Raw genomic sequence first — 22,170 nt, forward strand, 5'->3', positions numbered from 1 at the left:
AGCTACACCTCTGAACTATTCGAGAACCATATATGAGAAAACTACATGGAAACAAAAAAAAATAAAATAAAAAAGACAGTGTATCTTCCACTCCATCTAGGAGGTGCTAAGATGGGAGGGAGGGTGGAGGGGTGTGGAGTGTTTTTGGGGATGAAATGGGTGGGAATGTTTTTATGCCTTGTCCTTTTTGGCTACCCACCTGGTAAGGGGGGAAAAAGCCTTGGTATATGTATCTTCCACTCCTCAAATAGGAATCTGGGTAAGCTATGAAGTACTGAAGTTATTACAGTAGACCAGTTAGCAACCAGAACTATGATTCTTCTGCAATGTGGATGACTATCCTTTCTGTTTTTAAATCTAATCTTACTCAAAACACTAAAATAGCTGGTCCATTTTCTAACCCTAATTTCATCCTCACATTTCTGGTGTCAACAGACAATTCGTGAGGTAGTTCTACCTAAATCACTCTAAAAATGAGGCTCTGGCCAAATTTTTGATTGATGCAGAGTAGCAATAAGGAGAATAATTTTGAAAGTAATCAGAGCTTATAAAGTATTTCAGATATACTGAGCACAAAACAAACAAGTGACACAAACCAATAGCATGAATGCTTTAGCAGTATTAAAGGTATTAAGAAATATACCATAGATGGACAAAATATTAGCGATATGATTCATTTAATGCAAAATGATGGAAGATTTAAGAAATAGGGTAGAAAGGTGAAAACAAAAACCTTGCTCTGGACAAGCTGCAAGAAGAGATGACAACCTTATCATGATACTGTAATCAGATAAAACAAGGCATGGTTGAAACCCACCTTTTGGTACAGGATGCCCAAGTTCAATGGCACGATCAATATCAAGCTTCTTCAAGATCTTTTTTGGGTTGAGGATCCACAGCTGTTCTGGAGACATACAATTCCACAGAACACAAGGGAACCACAGAGCTACACCAAGCTCCACCACCCGAAACAAGATGTCATATGCATTTCTAGACATCAGTGGCACTCTGCAGGAGAAAGAAATATTACAGGTTACTAAAATAAATTCACTCATTCTTTCCATGTGTCCAAACCATCCTAATACTCTTTCATCAACCCTATCTCCCAACTCCCTTTCCACCCCTGTTCTCCTCCTCACCTCCTCATTTCTCACTCTATCTAGCCTAGTAACCCCCATCATACTTCTCAGACACTTCATCTCAAACAAACAAGACTAGTAAAGGAGGTATGGAAGGCAGATGTGGAGGGAGTGAACATGAGGGGACGTCCTAGGATGAGATGGATGGATGGGGTGAAGGGGGCTTTGGGGAAGAGGGGAATGTCTGTTGAGGAAGGATGGGAGAGGACAGAAGGCAGGGGTGAATGGAGAATGGTTGTATATGGAAGATGTTGTGATGCATGAGGTGGAATGGACAGGGGGATGGGGGGTGAGGTAGTGTGTGTGAGCAAAATTTTGACGCAGCCCAAAGGGATTTCTCCCCGTCCTCTCCTTTATATGGGGGGACGGAGAGGGGGGGTTGCCGATTTAATTAAGCGGCCTTGCTGTGGATGTGCTGTGTCTTGCGACACTGCTTCTGACCCAGGGCAGTGGACAGGGTGCAGGGATGACCCGTCATCTAGGAGGTGCTAAGATGGGAGGGAGGGTGGAGGGGTGTGGTGTTTTCAGGGATGGAATGGGTGGGAATTATTTTATGCCTTTTCCTTTTTGGCTACCTCCCTAGTAAGGGGGAAAAAGCCTTGGTATATGTATGTACTAAAATAAATGGCATATGGTGGAGTGAAGAGAAGAGTCTCCGAGTATAAGTAAAAGTGATAGTGGAATGGTAGACTGAGTGTATATTGTGCTAGTAATGAGAAGAGGAAGAAGAGAAAAGCATTTTATATTTAATCTAATGAATGTGAAGAAAAATTTGGGACATCTGAATGTTAGGACCTATCTATATATTTACCAGCTCTTTCCACCCCCACTCTCTGCCACACCCTCATTCAATCCATCCTCATAACCTCCATCATACTTCTATAACACTTCCATTTTAAAATATATCTAGGCTCCTCCTTTCTACCCCCTTTACAATCTAAGTCTGCACCTCATTCAGTGCAGTGGGCACAATCACCCCTTCTAAGTCTTCCCTTTGTGTTCATCCCCACATACCTATTTCTCATGACTTTTCCTTCCCCAACATTTACTTGATTTACTTACTCTACAATTTAGCTACCTCTCCACTTCCTGTTACATGTAACCCTAAACACTTCCTCTAGTCTTTCTCCCATATTGGGGTATGGATTGATATAGAAGATGGGATAATACAAGCAAGATCATATTCATACTCTATCTTCAAAGCATTTCAACACCCCCTGCCTCTTATCTGGAGGTGTAGCTCCAAAGGATTAGCAATTAGGTCTACAGACTGAGCCCACGATCTTAATTTCTCACCATCTTTGAGTATTTTCTATTTAATATAGCCATGATCCCCTCCTTGTACTAACCAATTACACAAAAACTGCCCCATACTACAAAATGCGGTGAACTTCAAAGTTTCTCCATGGAGATATCTATGGAATGGCCCAAGATTCTTGCCAACTGCCATGGGGGTCTGGGTTTGCAGAGAAACTCATGGCAACAAATGACTGGTTAACTAAATACTTGTACCACCACCCAACAACCACCTTGAATCCATTCTACAATGTTACTAAGTTCATAAGACATGTACAGGTTCTTACCCTTAATCATATAATTCACACTGATTTAGTTTGAAAATCTGATCCATACATCTTCCACCATCATGCTCCTATTCATCCAGCTGTTTTTCTCTCTGCTGCCCTTCTAACCTTTAAAAGTAACATCTTACTCTAACCCATTCTTGGCACATTCAGCAGACCTACTCATTGTGCATTCAACCCTTCATATTCTACACCACTATATTTAAAAATTCAACAACTGTCATCTGCAATAACATTTACCACATGTTCAAGTCCTTCAACTAGACCAAGTTGCTAGAATTATTTTTGCTCATCCCTATGTGTAAATAATCTATCATACTCTCAGATTTTTACTAAATGCATCTGTCAAAACACACCAACCAGAAGCTTCAATGGCTACCATTTTGTTAGTTCTTGAATCACGTGTAATTATGGAGACGGAGACAGTAGACAGGGATGACTCTTCATCCACAAGGAGCTAAGATGAGAGGGAAACAATGGGTGGTGGATGGGAGTGGAATGAGTGGGAGTGGGTGCATGCCTTTGACTTAGCTACATCCCATATAATGGGGAAGGAGTCATTGGTAAATAGATGGAAAAAATTATGGTCCTAATCCTTGTCTGGTTTATAGCAATAAAGGAAAGGAAATAAAAAAATCTTGAGAGGCAATAGCCTTGATGATTTATGTCTAAACTTACCTATTTTTCCAAAATCCTCCAAGCACATCTGAGAAGAGGAAGCAGACAGTGATCATAAGCATGCACGCCTGAAACACCAAGCCAAAGCGAGACTGTTGCAGCTGTGACTGGTCAATTCCTTGGGGAGGACGGCTACCTGAAAATCCTCCTCGGATCTGTAAAGTACACAAAATTAATTTAATGTGGGTAGTGTGAAGTTAATTGGAAGGAAGTGTTACCAGTGATATAGCTGGTAAAAATGAGAGTATGTTCGCAGGTATATGTGCTTGCGAGTGCATATTGCCCTGGAGGTGAGAAAAGCAAAGAGAGAGAAGAGTTTAGGGATGATGACATGTACATGAATAGTTTTGGAAGGAGTATGAATGTAATGATGTTGGGGGACCTAAATGCTACAACAAGAGGATGAACCAGTGGATGGAAGAGTAGGGAAGTATGGTGCATAAGTGGACAGAAAATCTTGGAGATGTGTAATGAATGAATTGATGATTGCAAATAGTTTATGAAGACAGAGTTACATCAGTGTATATTGTCAAAGCGATTGGTGGCATAGCCTAAAATGGGGCCTAGAAGAGTTCTATGCATGAATGTGTAAGAGTGGAGAGTAGAGGGATGTCTGATCACCACCTAGTGGAAAGAAGATTGAAAGTCGATGCAAGGCAGAGAAAGAAGTAAGAGAAGGGAGGGAGATGGAGATGCTGAAAGAGAGTTGAGTGTGCCAATGGATTGGGAGGATGTGACTATGAGTAGGTGGTGGGTGAGTGGCTGAAATTAGTAGAATGAACTAGTATAAGAGGAAATTGAAGTAGCAATGGAAAAAATGAAAGCTGGAAAAGCCCCTGGATAAAATGAATATCATGAGGAATCTGACAACCGGTGGAGTAATGACAGGGTGACTAGTGAAATTATTCAATGTGTGTGAGAAGCGAGTAAATGCCTTGGTGGATTAAAGAGTGTAATGAGGAATAGACATTTGGGAATGGATGCTAAGAGGAGACTGTATGAAGGAGTGATTGTGCCAACAGCACTGTATGGGGTAGAGACATGGAACATAAGAGAAGAAGAGAGAAGGAGTTTGAATGTGTTTGAGATGAGGTGTCTGAGAAGTATGATGGGGGTTACTAGGCTAGATAGTGTGAGAAATGAGGAGGTGAGGAGGAGAACAGGGGTGGAAAAGGAGCTGGGAGATAGGGTTGATGAAAGAATATTAGGATGGTTTGGACACATGGAAAGAATGAGTGAAGAAAGACTAGTAAAAGAGGTGTGGAAGGCAGATGTGGAGGAAGTGAACATGAGGGGATGTCCTAGGATGAGGTGGATGGATGGGGTGAAGGGGGCTTTGGGGAAGAGGGGAATGTCAGTTGAAGAAGGACTGGAGAGGACAGAAGACAGGGGTGAATGGAGAATGGTTGTATATGGATGTTGTGATTGCATGAGATGGAATGGGCAGGTGGATGGGGGGTGAGGTAGTATGTGTGAGCAAAATTTGACGCAGCCCAAAGGGATTTCTCCCCGTCCTCTCATTTTATGCAATGGGGGGACGGAGAGGGGGGGTCGCCGATTAAATGAAGCGGCCTTGCTGTGGATGTGCTGTGTCTTGCGACACTGCTTCTGACCCAGGGCAGTGGACAAGGTGCAGGGATGACCCGTCATTCAGGAGGTGCTAAGATAAGAGGGAGGGTGGAGGGGTGTGGAGTGTATTCAGAGATGGAATGGGTGGGAATGATTTTATGCCTTTTTCTTTTTGGCTACCCCCCTTGTAAGGGGGAAAAAGCCTTGGTATATGTATGTATGTATGTATGTATGTGTCTATGGGAAGGAAGTGTCCAAGTGGATTAGAAGGGCTTATAGTATACAAATGAAGAAACAAGTATATAAATAAAAACTAATGTGTCTAGATATCTTGCAGTGTTATACAAAATATTTATTTCTGTCTTACAGGGATATAAGTTCTATGTTAAGATATAGATACATGAATGTAATCAGCTACTCTATACTGGTGTTTAAAATGAAATGCACTATAGGTTATAATGTTCCTTACAGTATTAGAATAAATTGTACTTCAGCATTTTTCTTGTTTTCTATGAACAACTATAGCAAGTAGCCTGTGGAGTGAATGACTTCCCAGTGACACCTAGCAGACACAGTATTAAGACACGCACAAGTCTAGGCCACACACCTGCTCTGACACAAGTCGTTCTGTGGTTGGGTCCTGTGCCTGCTTGGAAGAGGAAGGATTAGCTGGGAAACAAGTTGAATCCAAGAGGCTTGTGGATGGTGAGGAACAGGCAGGGGAGGAGGGGGAAGAGGATGACGAAGAAGGGGAGGGGGGAGAAGAGGATGGAGGAGGAGCTGGAGAGGAGGATGTGGAGGGTAAGCAAGGATCTTGGGATGAAGTGGAAACAGAGGAGGATGTGGAGGGAGAGGAGGGCTGTGCTGGAGGGAGTAAGGGAGGCTGTGGCTCCTTCTGGGGTGGAGTTCGAGACTGGACGCTTCCCACAATCACTGTGTCATTCACGAAACCACCACGCACCTACAACACAGAAGCATATGGTTAGCCTACATTTCCACACTAATACAGCTCTATGGGTTCTACCTAAACCTAAGTGTTAACATCTGGTCTTCAAGCAAGGTCCATGCCTAAGCATGATACCAATTCTCAAACTTACAAATATGTATGGCTGCAGTATCTACTTGAGCTCATCTACTAACAACTGTTTTGCACACAATGAAACAAGGACAACAGTTAAAAAACATATGTATGGTGAGATTTTGAGAGAAGAAACAGAAAAAAAAAATCAAATAAATATATTCAATAAAAACAAATATGCCTCACATCGTATCTATTGAAAACATGATTTACCTCATTTTTTGAGTATCAAATTGGCAGCAAAATACAAAAACACATTCCCAATGATAATAATGATCCTTATGTTGAAATATCTAAATCAATGGTTCTTAACTTTTTGAATCATGGACCACTTTACGAATCTGATGAAAGCTATGGGCCCCTTTCCCCAGGTATATTGACATAAACATGATTTTGCATGCAATATAATGGACTTTCTAATTAAATTTCATTGTCTTGTATATATATGTGGTATACAAAGTATTACTAAAAAAAAAAAAATATATATATATATATAAAAAAAATCCATTCTATGCAAAAATTAATGGTCACATACAATCATGAAAGGCAGTCTTCTTTTGCATAACAGATCTGATCAATGAGGAGGTTGTTGTCATTTGCCTTGAATAAAAATATGAAACTATGGAGTGGTCTTTGACAAGGTGACAAGACTGGGACATGAATGAGGGCTGTATTGAGAATATAAATGTTAAATTTTCACCTCATCTTCATGAACCCCCTGAAACACATCTACGGACCCCCCAGGGGTCCATAGACCCTAGGTTAAGAACTCTTCATCTAAATGATCATCAACAATAATTATACAAGGCACAGTGTTTGGATCCACATTGTGTTGTGAAGAGTACAGACTCGGTAGAATTCCCAACAAGCAACGAACCCAACAACTATAGTTCCAGTCTCTGCCATTGTGACATCGTATCAAATTTTGCTGTAATCCACAAATGAAGCGAAAAGTGTCTTAAGAGAGACTGTAAGTTCACTACTTACCTTGAAGTATACTTCAACCCCATAGATCAAGAAGAAAACAACCACGATGAAGAGCAAGACTGCATAACAGCCATTGAACACGTGATTCAGGAAGCTCTGTGGAAAGAAATCATGAACGTAAACCAACAGAAAAAATAAGTCGTGGTCAGATAAAAGATTACTGTAATATCTGTAGAATGCAGCAACCACTCTTGAATTAAGAGATCCTGTTGTTTGTATTATGCACTCAACCAAAATAAAATATTTGATACTAAAATCCCTACCCTCTGGTAATTTCAGTAAATAATATTTCTTGACAGGTATACTACTTCCATTCATGCATAAATGTACCTTACACAATTTCCCAAACCAGTGTAAAATTAATGATTTATCAAAAGTACACTAGTATCATCCTCAAAATACAACATGGGTGGCTTTCATGGTCATGCTCTTCTCTATTGGGTGGCACATTTTCTTTCATTCCAGCTGCTGCCAAGTTACTTTATTCATATTTGTAACTCCACTAGTAGTATAGGGGTAGCCTATCTCAATTAACTCCTGTACTGGAGGGCACTGTGGCTTTTGTTATACTAGATTGTCACTGACAACTTTCAGGAATGAAAGAATATTCACGAGATTTTATTTTCTATTCTTCCCTGACACAGACTCTTCCCCTTATCTACTTCAATATTCCATATGATCTTGTCTTTCACTGGTTTTCTTTATACATAGAGGTCTTATAAAGGAGACCATGAGGTTATATATTAAAGAAACCCAATTCTCCTTTTATCATTTCCAAAGCAGTCTCCTATGGAATATCTTATATACAAAGAAAGTGAGGAGTTCATGCCATAAGTAACTTAGCTGCACCTAACGTCATCATCCTTGACCTATGGCCATAGATTGCCAAGGCAAATAACACTAGCTTGTAACTGCTGGATTGGACATGGGTCTGTGCCGTGTAAAGCATTTGATAATGTGCCACTCAGCACATTATCAAATGCTCCTTAGAAATTCAAATATTCATTGTTTACAAAGCTCTAGCTGGTCTAAAACCTACCTTACAGGTTCCTTGGCTTTCCTTACCAAACTAAACAGAATAGAGTACACTTATTTAGACTGCTGTAGCCGCCGCATAGCACTCAGAGCACACAACAGACGACACTGCCCGGTCAGCAATGCTTCCTCATATACATTCATGCACAGAGCCATAGACTAGTGGTGGTAGCATGCAGAAAAGCGCGCGCGCGCACACACACACACACACACACACACACACACACACATTATATACATATATACAATATAGTAGCACAAGAAGGCGACTGGTTTCTTCTGTAACTCTGGTGCCATAATCCAGCAACGCCGTTGTCTCCTCAACGACTATATATCGTGGGGTCTGTGCACTAGTCATTCGAAGCTCATTTTTCCTTATTTTTTTTTATAAAGAGCTATGTGCCCATGTAGTGTTACATCCTTATGTTCTGTCAATATTAAAAGTTCACGCTGTGGCAACATCATCGTCATAACTGCATTTAACTAGTTGTTGCACTGAACGTTCCAGGTTTATTATTGACAAATTGGTTGTTTTTTTCAATGATACACCTCTAGTAAGGGAGAACCAAACATGCACAAAAGTACTCACACCAGAACACCACATACCTTATATGCACATAAATACATGTATACACATACAGATGTCTATAATTAACATAAATTTATCCCAAATTTCAAAGTTTTAGAATGCAACAACCTCTCTCTTATGGCACGAACTGCCTACAATCAACTAGCCAAGGCCTTCTGGCCTGGCCCCAACCTGCCTTGTTGCCTCGGCTCAGCACTCAGCGAGGTCCAACACACCAAAAGGAGGCAACCAGCCTCACCCTCGACTTACCCGTTCGTCTTCGGTGTCCGTGTCCTGCGTGAGTATGACCTCGGCGGCGAAGAGCGAGTACGTGATGACGTTGAAGGTGAGGAACCCACAGTAGGACTTGCTCAGGAACCGGGGCCGCTCACACCGAATGTCCCGCAGGTGGAACGCCTGCAACAGAGGAAAGGAGTCGTTAGAGGCAGAGTGGAAGGGAGGGAGAGGGGGGCGAGAATCAGTGAGTAGGGCCGGTCACTATCCAGTGGCACTACGCTTTCACTCGAGAGACGTGGGGCGAGCGGGTGAGGGTGAGAGGGGAGAGTAGTTACAAAGGGGGAGGAGGAAGAGAAAGGGGAGGCAGGGGTAGAGTGCGGTGGGGGGGGAAGAGGAGGTTATGGGGAAGAAGGGGTAGGAGTATGCAACAGGAAAGATGGGATGGGTGCTCAGTGGGCAAATAATGATGTAAGAGGGAGTGTGGGGTGGGTGGGTGAGAACATGGGGACCTGCGGGTGACAAGGGGGCAACAACGGCGGCATTTGCTAGGATGGCTGGTGGCGGAGTGGAAGGGTGGGAAGAGAAAGAACGAAATAGAGAACGGAGACGAGGAAGAGGAGAAACAGGAAAGTTGAAGCAGATGAGGAGGAACATAAGAGAAATAAGGCATAAGAGACGACAATAAGAAAAAAGAATAGAATGGGAAAGAGAAACATGATAAAGAAGGGAGGGAGGAAAAGGGGAGAAGACGGAAGGAAGGAAGAGGGTGAAAGGGAAGGGAAAGAAGGAGGAAGGAAGGGAAGGAGGGCAAGGAGTAGAGCGAGGCGAGGAAAGAGAAGGAGAAGGAGGGGGAGGTAGGGAGGAAACTGCTGGATTTAAGTATTAGCTAAACAAATTTCGACTGAGGAGGAGGAGGAGGAAGAAGAAAAGGGCCAGATTTATAGAAGGTAGGTAACCAAGTTATTGGTCTGTATCGACGGGAAGGTAACTGCGGTGCCACTTAATATTCTAATCACAAAGGGAGGAGGAGGCAGCCAGAGGGTGAGGATACACGTTGTTACAGCGGCGCTGGAATAAGTTCCCGAAGAAAGAGGTCGAATAACATATCAGCTGATATACGAGAAGTTTCTTTTTCTTATTGTGTCAGTTTGGCTTCCGTTTATTTTTTCATCCTTAAGAACGGCGCGCGCACACGCATGCACACTAGGGCTGGGCAGGATCCGAGTTCTTAAGTATTCGCGGATCCGAGTACTTGGCCAGGCGGATCCGCGGGATTCGGATCCGGATCCGAGTACTTCCTTCAGCACGGAGAACTGGCAGCGCGAGTCCACGGATTCGTTTGGGAGCGGGATCCGACTGACATCCTCTGTCGGATCCCAGTCGCGCGGTATTCGCCTGGCATTGGTAATCGCCACAGCTACATCTACTCGAGTCCACACCAACTAGGCGAATCCCACTCAAGAGGAACACCAAGGAATCTCTATCTGACTGCTGAATTATCTCTGACTGCTGAAGTATTTTGTCCACTATAATACGTCAGTTATGCACACAGATTTATATTTGTTACATATTTACTGCTGTACAAAAAAGTTTGCATTAGTTATATTACGGTTCAGTGGAGTGCGCGGCACTATTTATACCCTCTGCTGTGACGTCACAGCGCATCAGCCAATCAGTCTCCGAAGAATTTGAGATGCCGATGGCAATACTGAAATTGTATGCCATGCATCGCTAGCCGAAAATAATAGTTTATTTCTATTGTAATTTCATTTGCAACATATGACTTTGTAACTAATTAATGATAATATCAAGTATGGTATAAATGTAATGCTTCGTATAGATAGTGGTCATAACGAATTTTGGCTCCACAGGGAAAATAGATCTTTGAGTAATCGTTTGTACTCGTCTCAGCGGATCCGAGTACCAACATCTGGTACTCGGGTCCCTCCTGCCTTGTCGGATCCGGTGGATTCGGGTCCAGTACTCGGATCCCGCCCAGCCCTAATGTATACACACACAAATGTGCGATGGGGTTTAAAGTGAGAGGAGGGAATGAGGAGGTCGGAGGCGAGACGGTGTGGGAAGGAATGATCATCCTTGGAGGTTTTGGTCTCGCCCGATTACGAAAAGTTCAGAGAACTCGTCCCATCTTTCACCCGCCCCTCCCTGGGTTTTGGGGGCTGGCTGGATCTCAACTGGTAATTGCTGGCTTGGCAACCTCTCCTTCGTTCGCGAGGTGTTGCGTGCGCTCTAACACACACACACACACACACACACACACACACACACACACACACACACACATATATATATATATATATATATATATATATATATATATATAATAGAAATCCTGGATCTCATATCAGCAGACTTATATTCCCATTAAAGATAACGTTTCAGTGCCCGCTCAAGTCCCACGGTCCCCAAATCAGGGCCACGAAGTAACCCGAGACAATCTGTCAGTGGGAAAGCTGACTGACCGAAGACCTGACGAGGGAGGAGGAGGAAGAGGAAGAGGAGGAGGAGGGATCTTGTCGCTGAAGTTTCCGTTCCGCCTTTGTCTGAGAGCTCCGCGAACTGGAATAGAGATCGGGGCCAGTTTCCCTCGGTTACCCGACACTTTGCCTCTCGACTGTGACCGGAATAGTTTTCGTTTTTGTCGGGTTGCCAACTAGCTGTTTTAATGATCTCCGTGACATCAGCCTCCACCCCCAATGCCCCACGGTCACCCAGACCTTCAAGACGTTCCATAACGAGAGATCACCTTTTATTTTGGTAAAAGCCAAACATGCTACTCTTGCGTGAGTTCCTCTATATGGAATTGATAATGGGCTCCCAAGACGAGAGGTGGGGGAGATGCTTTCCTCTGAAGTCCGTTTAGGAAAGCAGGTACCATTTGCGCCACGTGTTTAATGAAGAGTCATCTGTAGGAAGACCTATGACCTCATCATCATCATCATTATAATTTTTTTCGCATCCCACTTACTTATGGACCAAAAGATCTCCTGTCGGTATGCCCTTCCTTTGTAACACTTTGTATAACGCTTCACGGGAACCTGCGCCCTGTGTGCTGGCGCGTCTTGGTCCCTTCCCACATCCCAAGCACTTCAGAGGGGGCTGAAGCCCTTTCCGTGAAGATTGGTCCATCTCCTTCCATGGTGGCTTCACATATATAGTACAAAAGGTGAGCATATTACATAATGGATTACCAAGAATTGATCAGCTGTGCCTACGAAAAGCCGTCACGGAGGTGAATAAAATCGCCAGGCGGCAGCCATGGAAGAGAACCATCCGGTAAGGAAGGAGCAAGATTTGGCAGTTCGGTGCCGCAGGGGAGTTCTTCCAGAGACTTGGCCGAAGTCACTCCTCGCTGCTGCTGGAAGTGAAAGGCAAGTGGAAGCTGCTGCTGCTGCTGCTGCCGCTTCATCATCGTAACGCTGCTTCTCGCCCAATCCAACGCAGCCCACAACGACCCAACCCAGCCAACCCACTGGAACTCAACCAAACACCATCTAACCTAACCTAACCAAACCAAACCCAAAGCCACCCAGTCCAACCCATTTGGGGGTAGTTATGCACGCGCGCACAAGCACACACAGACACACATAGGGGGAGACAAGACAGACAGGGGAAGGATAGAATCGTTAGTTGCCGCCGCCACAGCTGTTCTGTGGCCCAAGGTGAGGAGGTAATTTGGTTAATTTGCCCCGTCCTTGCATTTGACAGGAGGAGAGGGAGAAGGAGGAGGAGGAGGAGCGTGTCCTTTTCCGGGGCCCGATTTGGTTTGTCAGTGACCACTTGAGACGGCCCACGGCCATCTGGGGACGGACCCGGTGAAGATTTGATTCAGCTTGACGTCACAAGGGGAGAGAGAGAGAGAGAGAGAGAGAGAGAGAGAGAGAGAGAGAGAGAGAGAGAGAGAGAGAGAGAGAGACTCTCCTACTGGATCCGCCAGATCATTTTAAGTTACAAATATTGTTACGGGACCAAAACCGCTGACCTGACCGGTGCTCAAGAAAAGAGAACATGACAAGAATCCCACATTCTTCGTGGATCTGACCATCTTGTGAACAACCGAAGTAGATACGCTGTCCACCGAGTGTATTACTTCAACGGTTTCCGTGTCAGGTGCCACTTTCCCTTTCCTGTCGCCGCAACGGTGGTGCCTGGTGTAGGCCTTATGGTCTCTTGCAGTCTCCTTTATTCTTATGTTCTTATTCTTAAAAAAAAAAAAAAAAAAAAAAAAAAAAAAAAAAAATTATATATATATATATATATATATATATAAATATATATATATATAAATATATATATATATATATATATATATATATATATATATAAATCCTTGGAACGGAAAGATTTATATATGGAAATATTTTTTTAAGAATCTTACGGTGGTGTTCGTAAAAAAATTGTTTCCTTATATATATCCTTGAGAGGGAAATATTTATATAGGGAAGGACTTTTTTTCTTAAGAATACCACCGCAAGTTACTTCGTTCAATCACATGACGCCACCTCGGTTAATATGTCAGAATAGGAATAAATTGTGTATTAACGACTGAAATATATACGTGCTTGTGTATGGAACTATTTGTCTGGTCGCACTGATATGATAACCCCCCGCCTCAAAAAAAATCAGACGATACGTGACGCGATAAGAACGAAGCAGCCTTGGGTCGATAAAGTTGAGGTCCTGTGACAAAGTGCTGTGTCGACCTTCAAGTCGTGATGAGAAAATCCACCGGGGATATAAATACTTGGTGGTGGTAAGGTTCTTCGATTCATCATTCCTAAATGCTTGTCACTTTATACTGTGCACCATCTCTCTCTCTCTCTCCCTGTGTGTGTGTGTGTGTGTGTGTATTTACCTAGTTTACCTAGTTGTATTTTGCGGGAGGAGAGCTATGCTCGTAGTGACCCGCAATTGTATCTTTCCGCATCCAGTTCTTTCTTAAAATCATGTATAGTTTAAGCACTCGCTGTTTTCTCTTTCAATTTGTTCCGTGTGTGTGTGTGTGTGTGTGTGTGTGTGTGTGTGTGTGTGTGTGTGTGTGTGTGTGTGTGTGCGCGCGTCCTCAACCAACGTAGCAACCTCTCTCCCCCACCCGAATGCACTTTCCCCTTTTCATTTGATATTAATTCCTGTTGGCGGACGCCACGAGGCCCCAAGGACGAACGAGAGCAGCCGCTAGCGGACGGTCATTATTTCACTGAATAATTTCATCCATCTATTTCTTTATTTTTCAGGACTGAAAAATTGAGGTTTGGTTAGGGCAGACTGGGTTAGTTCGGCAAAATTCCGGTGAGAATTTTTTTCTTTCTTTCTAGTTAGCTTGATTAAAATGCACATGCGTGCACGCCCACATACACAATTATATATATATATATATATATATATATATATATATATATATATATATATATATTATATATATATATATATATTAATTACGGCGATAATTGACATAATCAGCCAACATCACGGAGAGTTCAGTGACGATAACTGCGCAATAATGACCCGGAAATCGACGACGACGACGACAGCGAGGGCAATGTATGCAGCGGTGGCGACCGTAGTATGGCTTCCTTTTCGTCCCCAAACCAAGCCAGGCCAAGCTAGGCCAGGTCATCCTCGTGGCCGGCCTCCCTCACCCCAATCCCCCGCCGTCAGCACGTATATAAGACTGATCTATTCTATAAATAACGTTTCTACAACGATTCGCAAAAATAAACAGATACATGAATAAATTAATACGTAAGTAGTGAGTTCACGTAAAGAGGCGCATTTGTCAATTCTGTTCGGTCTTTCAGGTTAACTAAAAGTCGACCAGGAGTTTTACCTGCCAGTAAAACGTCCTGTTCACATGTCAAATCCAACCACGAATACGTGAGTACTGAGAGACACCCCCCTCCCCCAAGATCGAAAAAAACAACTGTCCAAATACAAGTCTGCCGGCATTTGCTAAACATATTCTCCGAGAGTCGACATGACGTCACTTTACCAACGGAAGTTCTGGAATTTTGAATTTGAGCAAGACGTGACGTCCTTCAATCCCCACCTACCAGCGCTTGGAGACTAACGGCTTTGCAAAACATGCATCGAAAGTGGCAAGTGTTCTATCGGGTTTTCCAGGGAATGACTAAAATACCAACTTCAAACAATGTGCAAAAAAGAAAAGCATACGTTTATTGTATACTTCTATGACAACTGGGAATTTGGGTAGGTTTGGTTGTTTCGTTGGGTAAAAACTTCCTACCAGAACCCAAGGGTCATGGATCTGCCCCCCGCCCCGTTCCCCCCGGATGGCATCGCCGGGAACAGGACGCCATCAGTTGGTTGCACAGAGGGCACCGGATGCCCACAGGCGCCCCCGCCGTCCTTCGACCCCCCTTCCGTACCGGTAGGGTGGTATTTTCCCCTATCACTCTGGTCGTCTTCAGACTATTCTATTCGTAGGCGATAGGGATTGTTGTTGCCTGTTTGTGAAGACGTGTGTGTGTGATTCACTATGGTCTTGGATCACGTGCTGACTCGTGATCGACAGCTATTTCCTTCCCAGAAGAGAGCTCAGAGCTCATATATGACTGATCTATGGGTAATGTTGTGACTTTACGTGTGTGTGTGTGTGTGTGTGTGTGTGTGTGTGTGTGCGCGCGCGCATGTGGGGCACTATGTGAGGCCAGCCTGTCCCTGTGGGCAAGTGTTGCCTAACCTGTGTCGCTCAGTCCCGAGCGGCGTGTAATGGCCACAGCGAAATTCGCTTAAGTGTCCTCTATCTGTCCTGTTTAGTTTGGCCTCCCACTGTTGAATAGGTTGTGGCGGACACCATACCAACTCGACCTTGTCTGTCTATGTTGCATGTTTGCTTGTGCAGGTGTGGGATTGTGCAATGTATGGTGGTTGTTCTAGATAGTGTGGGTTTTGTTCGTGGAAATGTAAAACATTTGTCTCTTTGTGTCGTTGCTCTACGGGTGTTGTTTTTGTGCAACCCGTGATCATTAGGTGTTATGTTTTGAGTGATATGTGTATCTATACCTAGGTATATACCAAGGTCTTTTTCCTCCTCCCATCTTAGCTCCTCATGGATGACGGGTCATCCCTGTATCTCGCCCACTGCCCTGGGCCAGAAGCAATATAGCAAGACAGTGTAATAAGTGTATATAATGGGTGCACAGCCCAGCACAGATTTCATAAATTATGTGCATGAGCGTGTTGAGGATTGGTGCATTTCTGTGGAGTATTTGATATGCATTGCCAATTAAGTGTTGAACGTAACACTTAAATATTTTTGTCTGTTATATCTGAGGGCGATTAGTCATTGTTCTTATGACTGAAGTTCAGCTGTGGCCCTACCCTTGTGTCTGCGGTGCGTGCGCGCGTGACATCATGTCGTCAGCGTAAACATGCAATATGGCCACTTGTCTCTTCCGGCGTGGGTGTTGGCATGTCGTGCGTGTCCAAAATGAATAGTGTGGATCCCTTGGGGGTGTATTCTTGGCGCGGAATATTAGATGATACATATTGTACCTGCTCTTACCAGCGAAAGAGCTATTTTGCCCATCATCGTTTCATGTTTTGATGGAATGGTACGTCAGAAAGCGTTAACGTGATATAAATAAGTTAAGACTCGCTTCAAGGCTAAAGTAACTGTGTGAAAATAAACAAACAAACAAACAAACAAATAAATGTATAATATCTAAAGGGATGGAAAGAAAAAGACACAGACAAGAAAACTACAACGTTTGTCACGTCATCATCTTCCTCCACAGTCGACATAACGCCACATCTGTGACATCACTTCTTGACGAAGGAGGCCACCTCCCCTTCCTCCCACTCCTTCCCCTCCAAAAGGCTTCTCGGTCTACAAACTGATCTACTGCATCCGTCCTTCCCTCCGACTTTCTCCCTTCTGCTCTCCGCCTTTTCCCTAATGATTTCCCAATTGTTATTCTCAGCCCACCTCGAATACACTTTCTCCCTCCCGGCTTCCCCTCCCCATCCGCCATCCACCACCCGATCCTGTTGCTATACCGCCTAAAAATTATTCGTAAAAATAATAAAAAAGAATAAAAAATCAAAATAATCATAAAATAAAAAATAAATAATAAAATGATTATCATCCTTTTGCTACGTGATTTATCACAGGGATGAAGGAAACATTCCTGTGACAGAAAAAAAAAATCTCATTCGACTGTGGAAAAACTCCTTTGTGCCCAGACTCTCCCCCACCCCATTCCTCTTCGGGGGAGGGTAGGTGCACGTTCCTCGGCTCCTGCGGGCCGCGTGTGGGAGTAAGGGTAATTCCCCGTCGTCTGATCAAAGGAAAATACAGCAATTTTCGTAATCTTCATTATACGATTTCTCCCATAGAAATCCTTGGAAACACCAAAACATCGAGCCACCACTCCTCCAGCCAAGCTTCTTAAAAGGCGAGAAAGAAAAGATAAAAAAATAATTGAGGAAGATAAAGAAAAGGAAAGGGTGCCATCACTTCACTCAGGATGAACCTTGACCTTGACCTAAACATTGACCTAATATGGTGGCTCTCCACTTATTTCAGGTCACGGGTCACCAGCCCAACATATATATATATATATATATATATATATATATATATATATCTATATATATATATATATATATATATATATATATATATGTGTGTGTGTGTGTGTGTGTGTGTGTGTGTGTGTGTGTGTGGTAACGACAAACAAGTAGTCAATAATTTTTTTGGTTTGAAATTTAATTCTAACCAACAGATTCATGAGTAATCATACAGAATAATAGACTGTATGATCAGTAAATTTAGAAATGGAGGCACTCCAGTGTATCACCAAATATGGTAAACGTCCTGCGGACCACCACTTGAAAGCAGGTGCCTTCAAAAGTTCACAACACACTCCCTCAAGACATCTATCATATATCCGGTACACATACACGCACACACATACATACACACACATACACACAAATATATATATAATTATAAATATATATATATGTATATATATATATACATATATATGCAAAGTAGACCACTTGGAAAAAGTGGTCTACTTTGCATAAGTAAACACACGTACCCGTGTTCTTATTAGCATATATATATATATATATATATATATATATATATATATGTATGTATGTATGTATGTATTACTGGTAAAAATGTAATACCACATTTATCGATCACGTGAAAACCACAGTTGGAGCAAAAAGACTGGAGACAGGTAATCTATATATTTCCTTTGCAAACTGCAATCCTCTTCAGTTATACAAAGTATAGAAGAGTGAGTGCTATTTAAGTAGCACCCTTGACAAGAAAAAGGGGAACGGAATTAGAAGAAAAAAAGTGGCCGTATGGACTGTAGTCGAGTTTGAATGATTGTACGATTAGAAGGGGTAAAAAAAAGTTCTGGAGATACAGAGAAGACTGCTGTGACCAGGAACACGAGGTAGCACAAGGCGTTTAAGACAACGGGAGGAGGACTGAGTAATTGTGCAATTAAAGCCTCCACCACAACAACCGTCGCCGCTGCTGCTGGTGAACGATCCGATGACCACCACCCGCCCCAGCGCCGCGCCACCGTCGCCGTCTCCATGACAGTCGTTCCCATCCACTTCCTTCCCACTAGCTGCCCTTGCATAACGGCCCCGCTCTACCCTTGCACACTTCCCCTTACCAAAACCGCGACCCTTCCTGCTTCGCTGAAATCCGTGGCTTTGGGCGCACGAGGGGACCCGACCCTAATGGGTGCCCCTCTCCCTGCTCCCAAGTTTTACTTCTTGAGGTATCGTCCCTTCCGGAGGGCTCTAAGACCTGGTCGTCATTCTTTTGTGCAGACGTGTGGTCCCAAGCGTCACTTTCTGCAAGAAGAACGACCATGACTGCAGGATCTCGAGGCGAGAACGGAGAAGATTTCTGGGGGAAAGGTCCAAGGGTAACGGTCAAACACCGGAGAGGTGGGTGGAGGGGTTCTATGAAGAGTCTCCCGACCACCAATTTAACACAGGGCGACGAAATTCGCGACCCCATTCGACGTCCATGGCCCCTTTTTCTGGGGGTCATCGTCTTGGATGTTACCCAGGGGCCTACGAGGCAAATACTCGAAGGATCCCGTTTTCTTTAGGCCTTGCCTCTGACGTCAACCACCTCACTGAGAATGTAAACAAGAAAAAGTCTACGCTGTGTCTATGCCACCCTAGTCACATTACCCTCGATCTTAGGACCTCCATACAGAATACTGGATACTTAATGACCTCGCATGGCCTGAGTCTACAAATTAGAATCTATTGAGACGTACGTTTCCGTCAGGACTGTTACTTTCTGACGGTAGCGCATGGCCACCTCTGCAGTGATTCAATGCGAATAAATTCGTCCAGCCTGAAGGAAATTCACAAGGTTAGCCATAACAGTTACAGGCGTTTTGTTCCCACGGCCACCTTCCTGTTATATATTTTTTTTTATTTCAGGGATGCCTCTAAGACGAATAAAATCAATTGGCGGCAGCCTGAGTAATAATATGAGTACTACCACAAGAGAATGAATGGACAAAAGCAAATGAAGAACGGTTTGAACAGTCACAGCAACAGCAGTGGTAACAGTGACTGCACCGTCAGGAAGTATTCAATCCAACCCACCAATCCCACCCACGCCTTCCCTCCTCTCCCTCCCCCTACTCACCCTTGCCACACCCTACCCAAGAGAAAAATCATTCCTCTTTCTCTCTCTTTCACTTTCTCTTTTTTTTTCATTTCTCTCAATTTTCCCTCTCGCTCTACCACACGTGCTCAATTTCCTTGCATGTCACCACACAAACGAGCGTATATGTACACGCGCACGCACACACACACACACACACACACACACTTTAAGAAAGAACTGGATGCGGAAAGATACAACTGCGGGTCCCAACGAGCATAGCTCTTCACCCGCAAAATACTAGGTAAACACACACACACACACACACACATACACAAGTAGGAGGAAAGCAACACACAGGGTATTTCTCATTACCATTCATTTGTCACGAACCCCTTCTCGAGGCTCTTTTTTTTGTGCCACCCTAAAGATTTGCCCTTGAGTAATATTTTCCAAGACCTCAGATAAAAATAATTAAAAACAAATTGCTCTTAAATGAAAACTCAGAATTCGAGAAATGGCACCGAGGCGGCACAACGATGTGACGTCACTAATTGGGGGTCAAGGTTCATACGTAAGGGGCCGCCGGGGGGTGAAGTGGGGGGTGGGAGATTGGCCACCTGCCACGCCCCCTCACACCCTCCTCAGTCCACCCCAAAGCCTGAAAGTGGGTCACGGACCCCACGTTGAGAAATCCCGGTGGGTGTGATGATGATGATGATGATGATGATGATGATGAGGGACGGCGAATGGATGAGGACGAGTAAGGAAGTGTAGGTGGAAGAGGAAGGCCGAAGAACGAAGGGGGTAGTGGGGGGTCTTGAGGGGTGTCGGGCAGGCCTTCGCGGTCCCCTCGAGGTCGTGTGTATGGACGGGTGCCTTGCGACAGCTGATGGCCTTGCATGTAATAATCAATGACATCGGGGCAGCTGCTCCTGCTGGGGCGAGACGGTGACCGCCCCTTTTGAAGGAAGACAGACAGACAGACACACACACACACACACGCGCGCGCGCGCACTTCATATACTTTGTTCTTCCGTCGAAATTTCGATTATCCGTGGGTGGGACAGAGTTCCGGCGGGGGAGGCAAAGAGTGAGACGGGTGCTGGACTCACGAGATCCCATGGGGGAATCCAGCTTTCACCTCTCGATGTTGGAAGGAAAGACGCTGGAGAGTGAGGTGGAGGTGGAGGTGGGGGCTGGAGGAAAGTGAGGTGACAAACCAAACCATAGCACAGCTGTGACAAAATCCTTCGCCTCGTTTAGGCAAAGGGGTCACATCCTTGGGTCCGCCCATGGCAGCCCGTGGGTTGATGTCGCAGCTGCAGTCTGTTCACGTGTGCAGGAAGAAGCTCCGGTGGCCCTGTCTGGCACTCAGTGCCTCTTCCGCGGTGGGTCGCTCGGCCGCCGCCCCACGTGACAACAAACAAGCCAGGGCTCAATTCAATTGCCCCGCGAGAGCTTCCTCGTTGGCCGGCAACAGCCACCCACGGGGAACAAACCTTTGCGCGCACGCGCGCACACACACACACACACACACATGGTTCGACGAAGGTAAACGTTTTTAGTGTCCAAAGGGATGGGTTGAACACCTTCAAGGACTTTAAGAGGAACTCGCGGAATGGAGTGACATTTAACATCCTGGCTTGGATTTACCTCCCCAACTCCATATTGTGACAAATGGATCTTTATAGGCTGTAGTGGTGGAAGAGCAGGAGGAGGAGATGGATGCGGGCATGCCACACACCCCTCCCTCCCCTTCTCTTACTCCCCACCTCTCATTCTCTCTCTTCCTTCACCTCTCTCTCTCCCTCTCTCGTATCTAAAAATGCACAATTGACGAGAACCCAAATCCCTCCCGGTGATTCAAGACAACCAAGAGGATTATTATGATGTAGATTACTACTTGGAACGACGATTAATACAAATAAAAAACAAATACATAAATAAATAGACAACCAATAAATAAATTCAGGTTTAATTCAAAACTACTAAAATCCTACAAGAAAAGTTGATAGTTACAAATTAACGACAGAAGATGGCTACCCAAGAGGGCATAACTATAAGATGCTCAAGGAGGTCCACTGCGCATGCGCCATGATATGACCCTATACCGACCCAAGACAAGTAAAATCTCATTGACCCCTTCCGTACAAGGTGACATTTCTCTTCGTTCTATTCTGGCTGCCGCCAGGCGATTCTATTCGCCTCCCGGGGGGGGGGGATCCACCCACATCAAAGGAAAGATTTCATCCTCTGTCGCTAAAGTAGTAATTATTGCTATTTTGACTGTCGTAAATCGATTTCTTTAAGCTGATTAAGCTGCGTTATGACACACCTTCCGTAGCGCAGCTTGAGTTAATGTTCACACACACACACACACACACACACACACACACACACACACACACACACACACACACACACACACACACACACACACACACACACACACACACGTATGAGGAAAGTGAATGAAGAAGACGCGGGTCAAGGTCGTAGTTTATTCCTGACTAGTTTCGTAATGAGCTCTGAAAAAAGCTCAGATGAAAAACTTGGATTTAGACCAGCGTTTTCTTCATCCGCCTTCCTTAACTTATCACAGGTTTTCGACCAATTAAGTAGTTTCAAAATCGGCAGCATTGTCA

The 22,170-nt window shown here is 44.2% G+C and overlaps 1 protein-coding gene across 8 annotated transcripts in view; it reads right to left on the bottom strand.

The window, feature by feature from the left end:
* LOC143039006 (uncharacterized) overlaps positions 1-22,170 on the bottom strand; it is a 117,993-nt gene that overhangs the window by 14,522 nt on the left and 81,301 nt on the right. For 7 of the 8 annotated variants that reach the window (XM_076208865.1, XM_076208872.1, XM_076208860.1 and 4 more), the window contains 5 exons: positions 8,908-9,054; positions 7,035-7,130; positions 5,577-5,930; positions 3,401-3,555; positions 818-1,008 (listed from right to left, as the gene is read on the bottom strand). In XM_076208865.1, coding sequence (XP_076064980.1) covers positions 818-1,008; positions 3,401-3,555; positions 5,577-5,930; positions 7,035-7,130; positions 8,908-9,054 — 943 coding nt within the window. The remainder of the gene's footprint in view (positions 1-817; positions 1,009-3,400; positions 3,556-5,576; positions 5,931-7,034; positions 7,131-8,907; positions 9,055-22,170) is intronic. The other variant, XM_076208878.1, reaches the window with a different exon arrangement.

Source organism: Oratosquilla oratoria, chromosome 2 (genome assembly GCF_046742065.1).
Source record: "Oratosquilla oratoria isolate Oo_2021 chromosome 2, ASM4674206v1, whole genome shotgun sequence".
NCBI lineage: Eukaryota > Metazoa > Arthropoda > Malacostraca > Stomatopoda > Squillidae > Oratosquilla > Oratosquilla oratoria.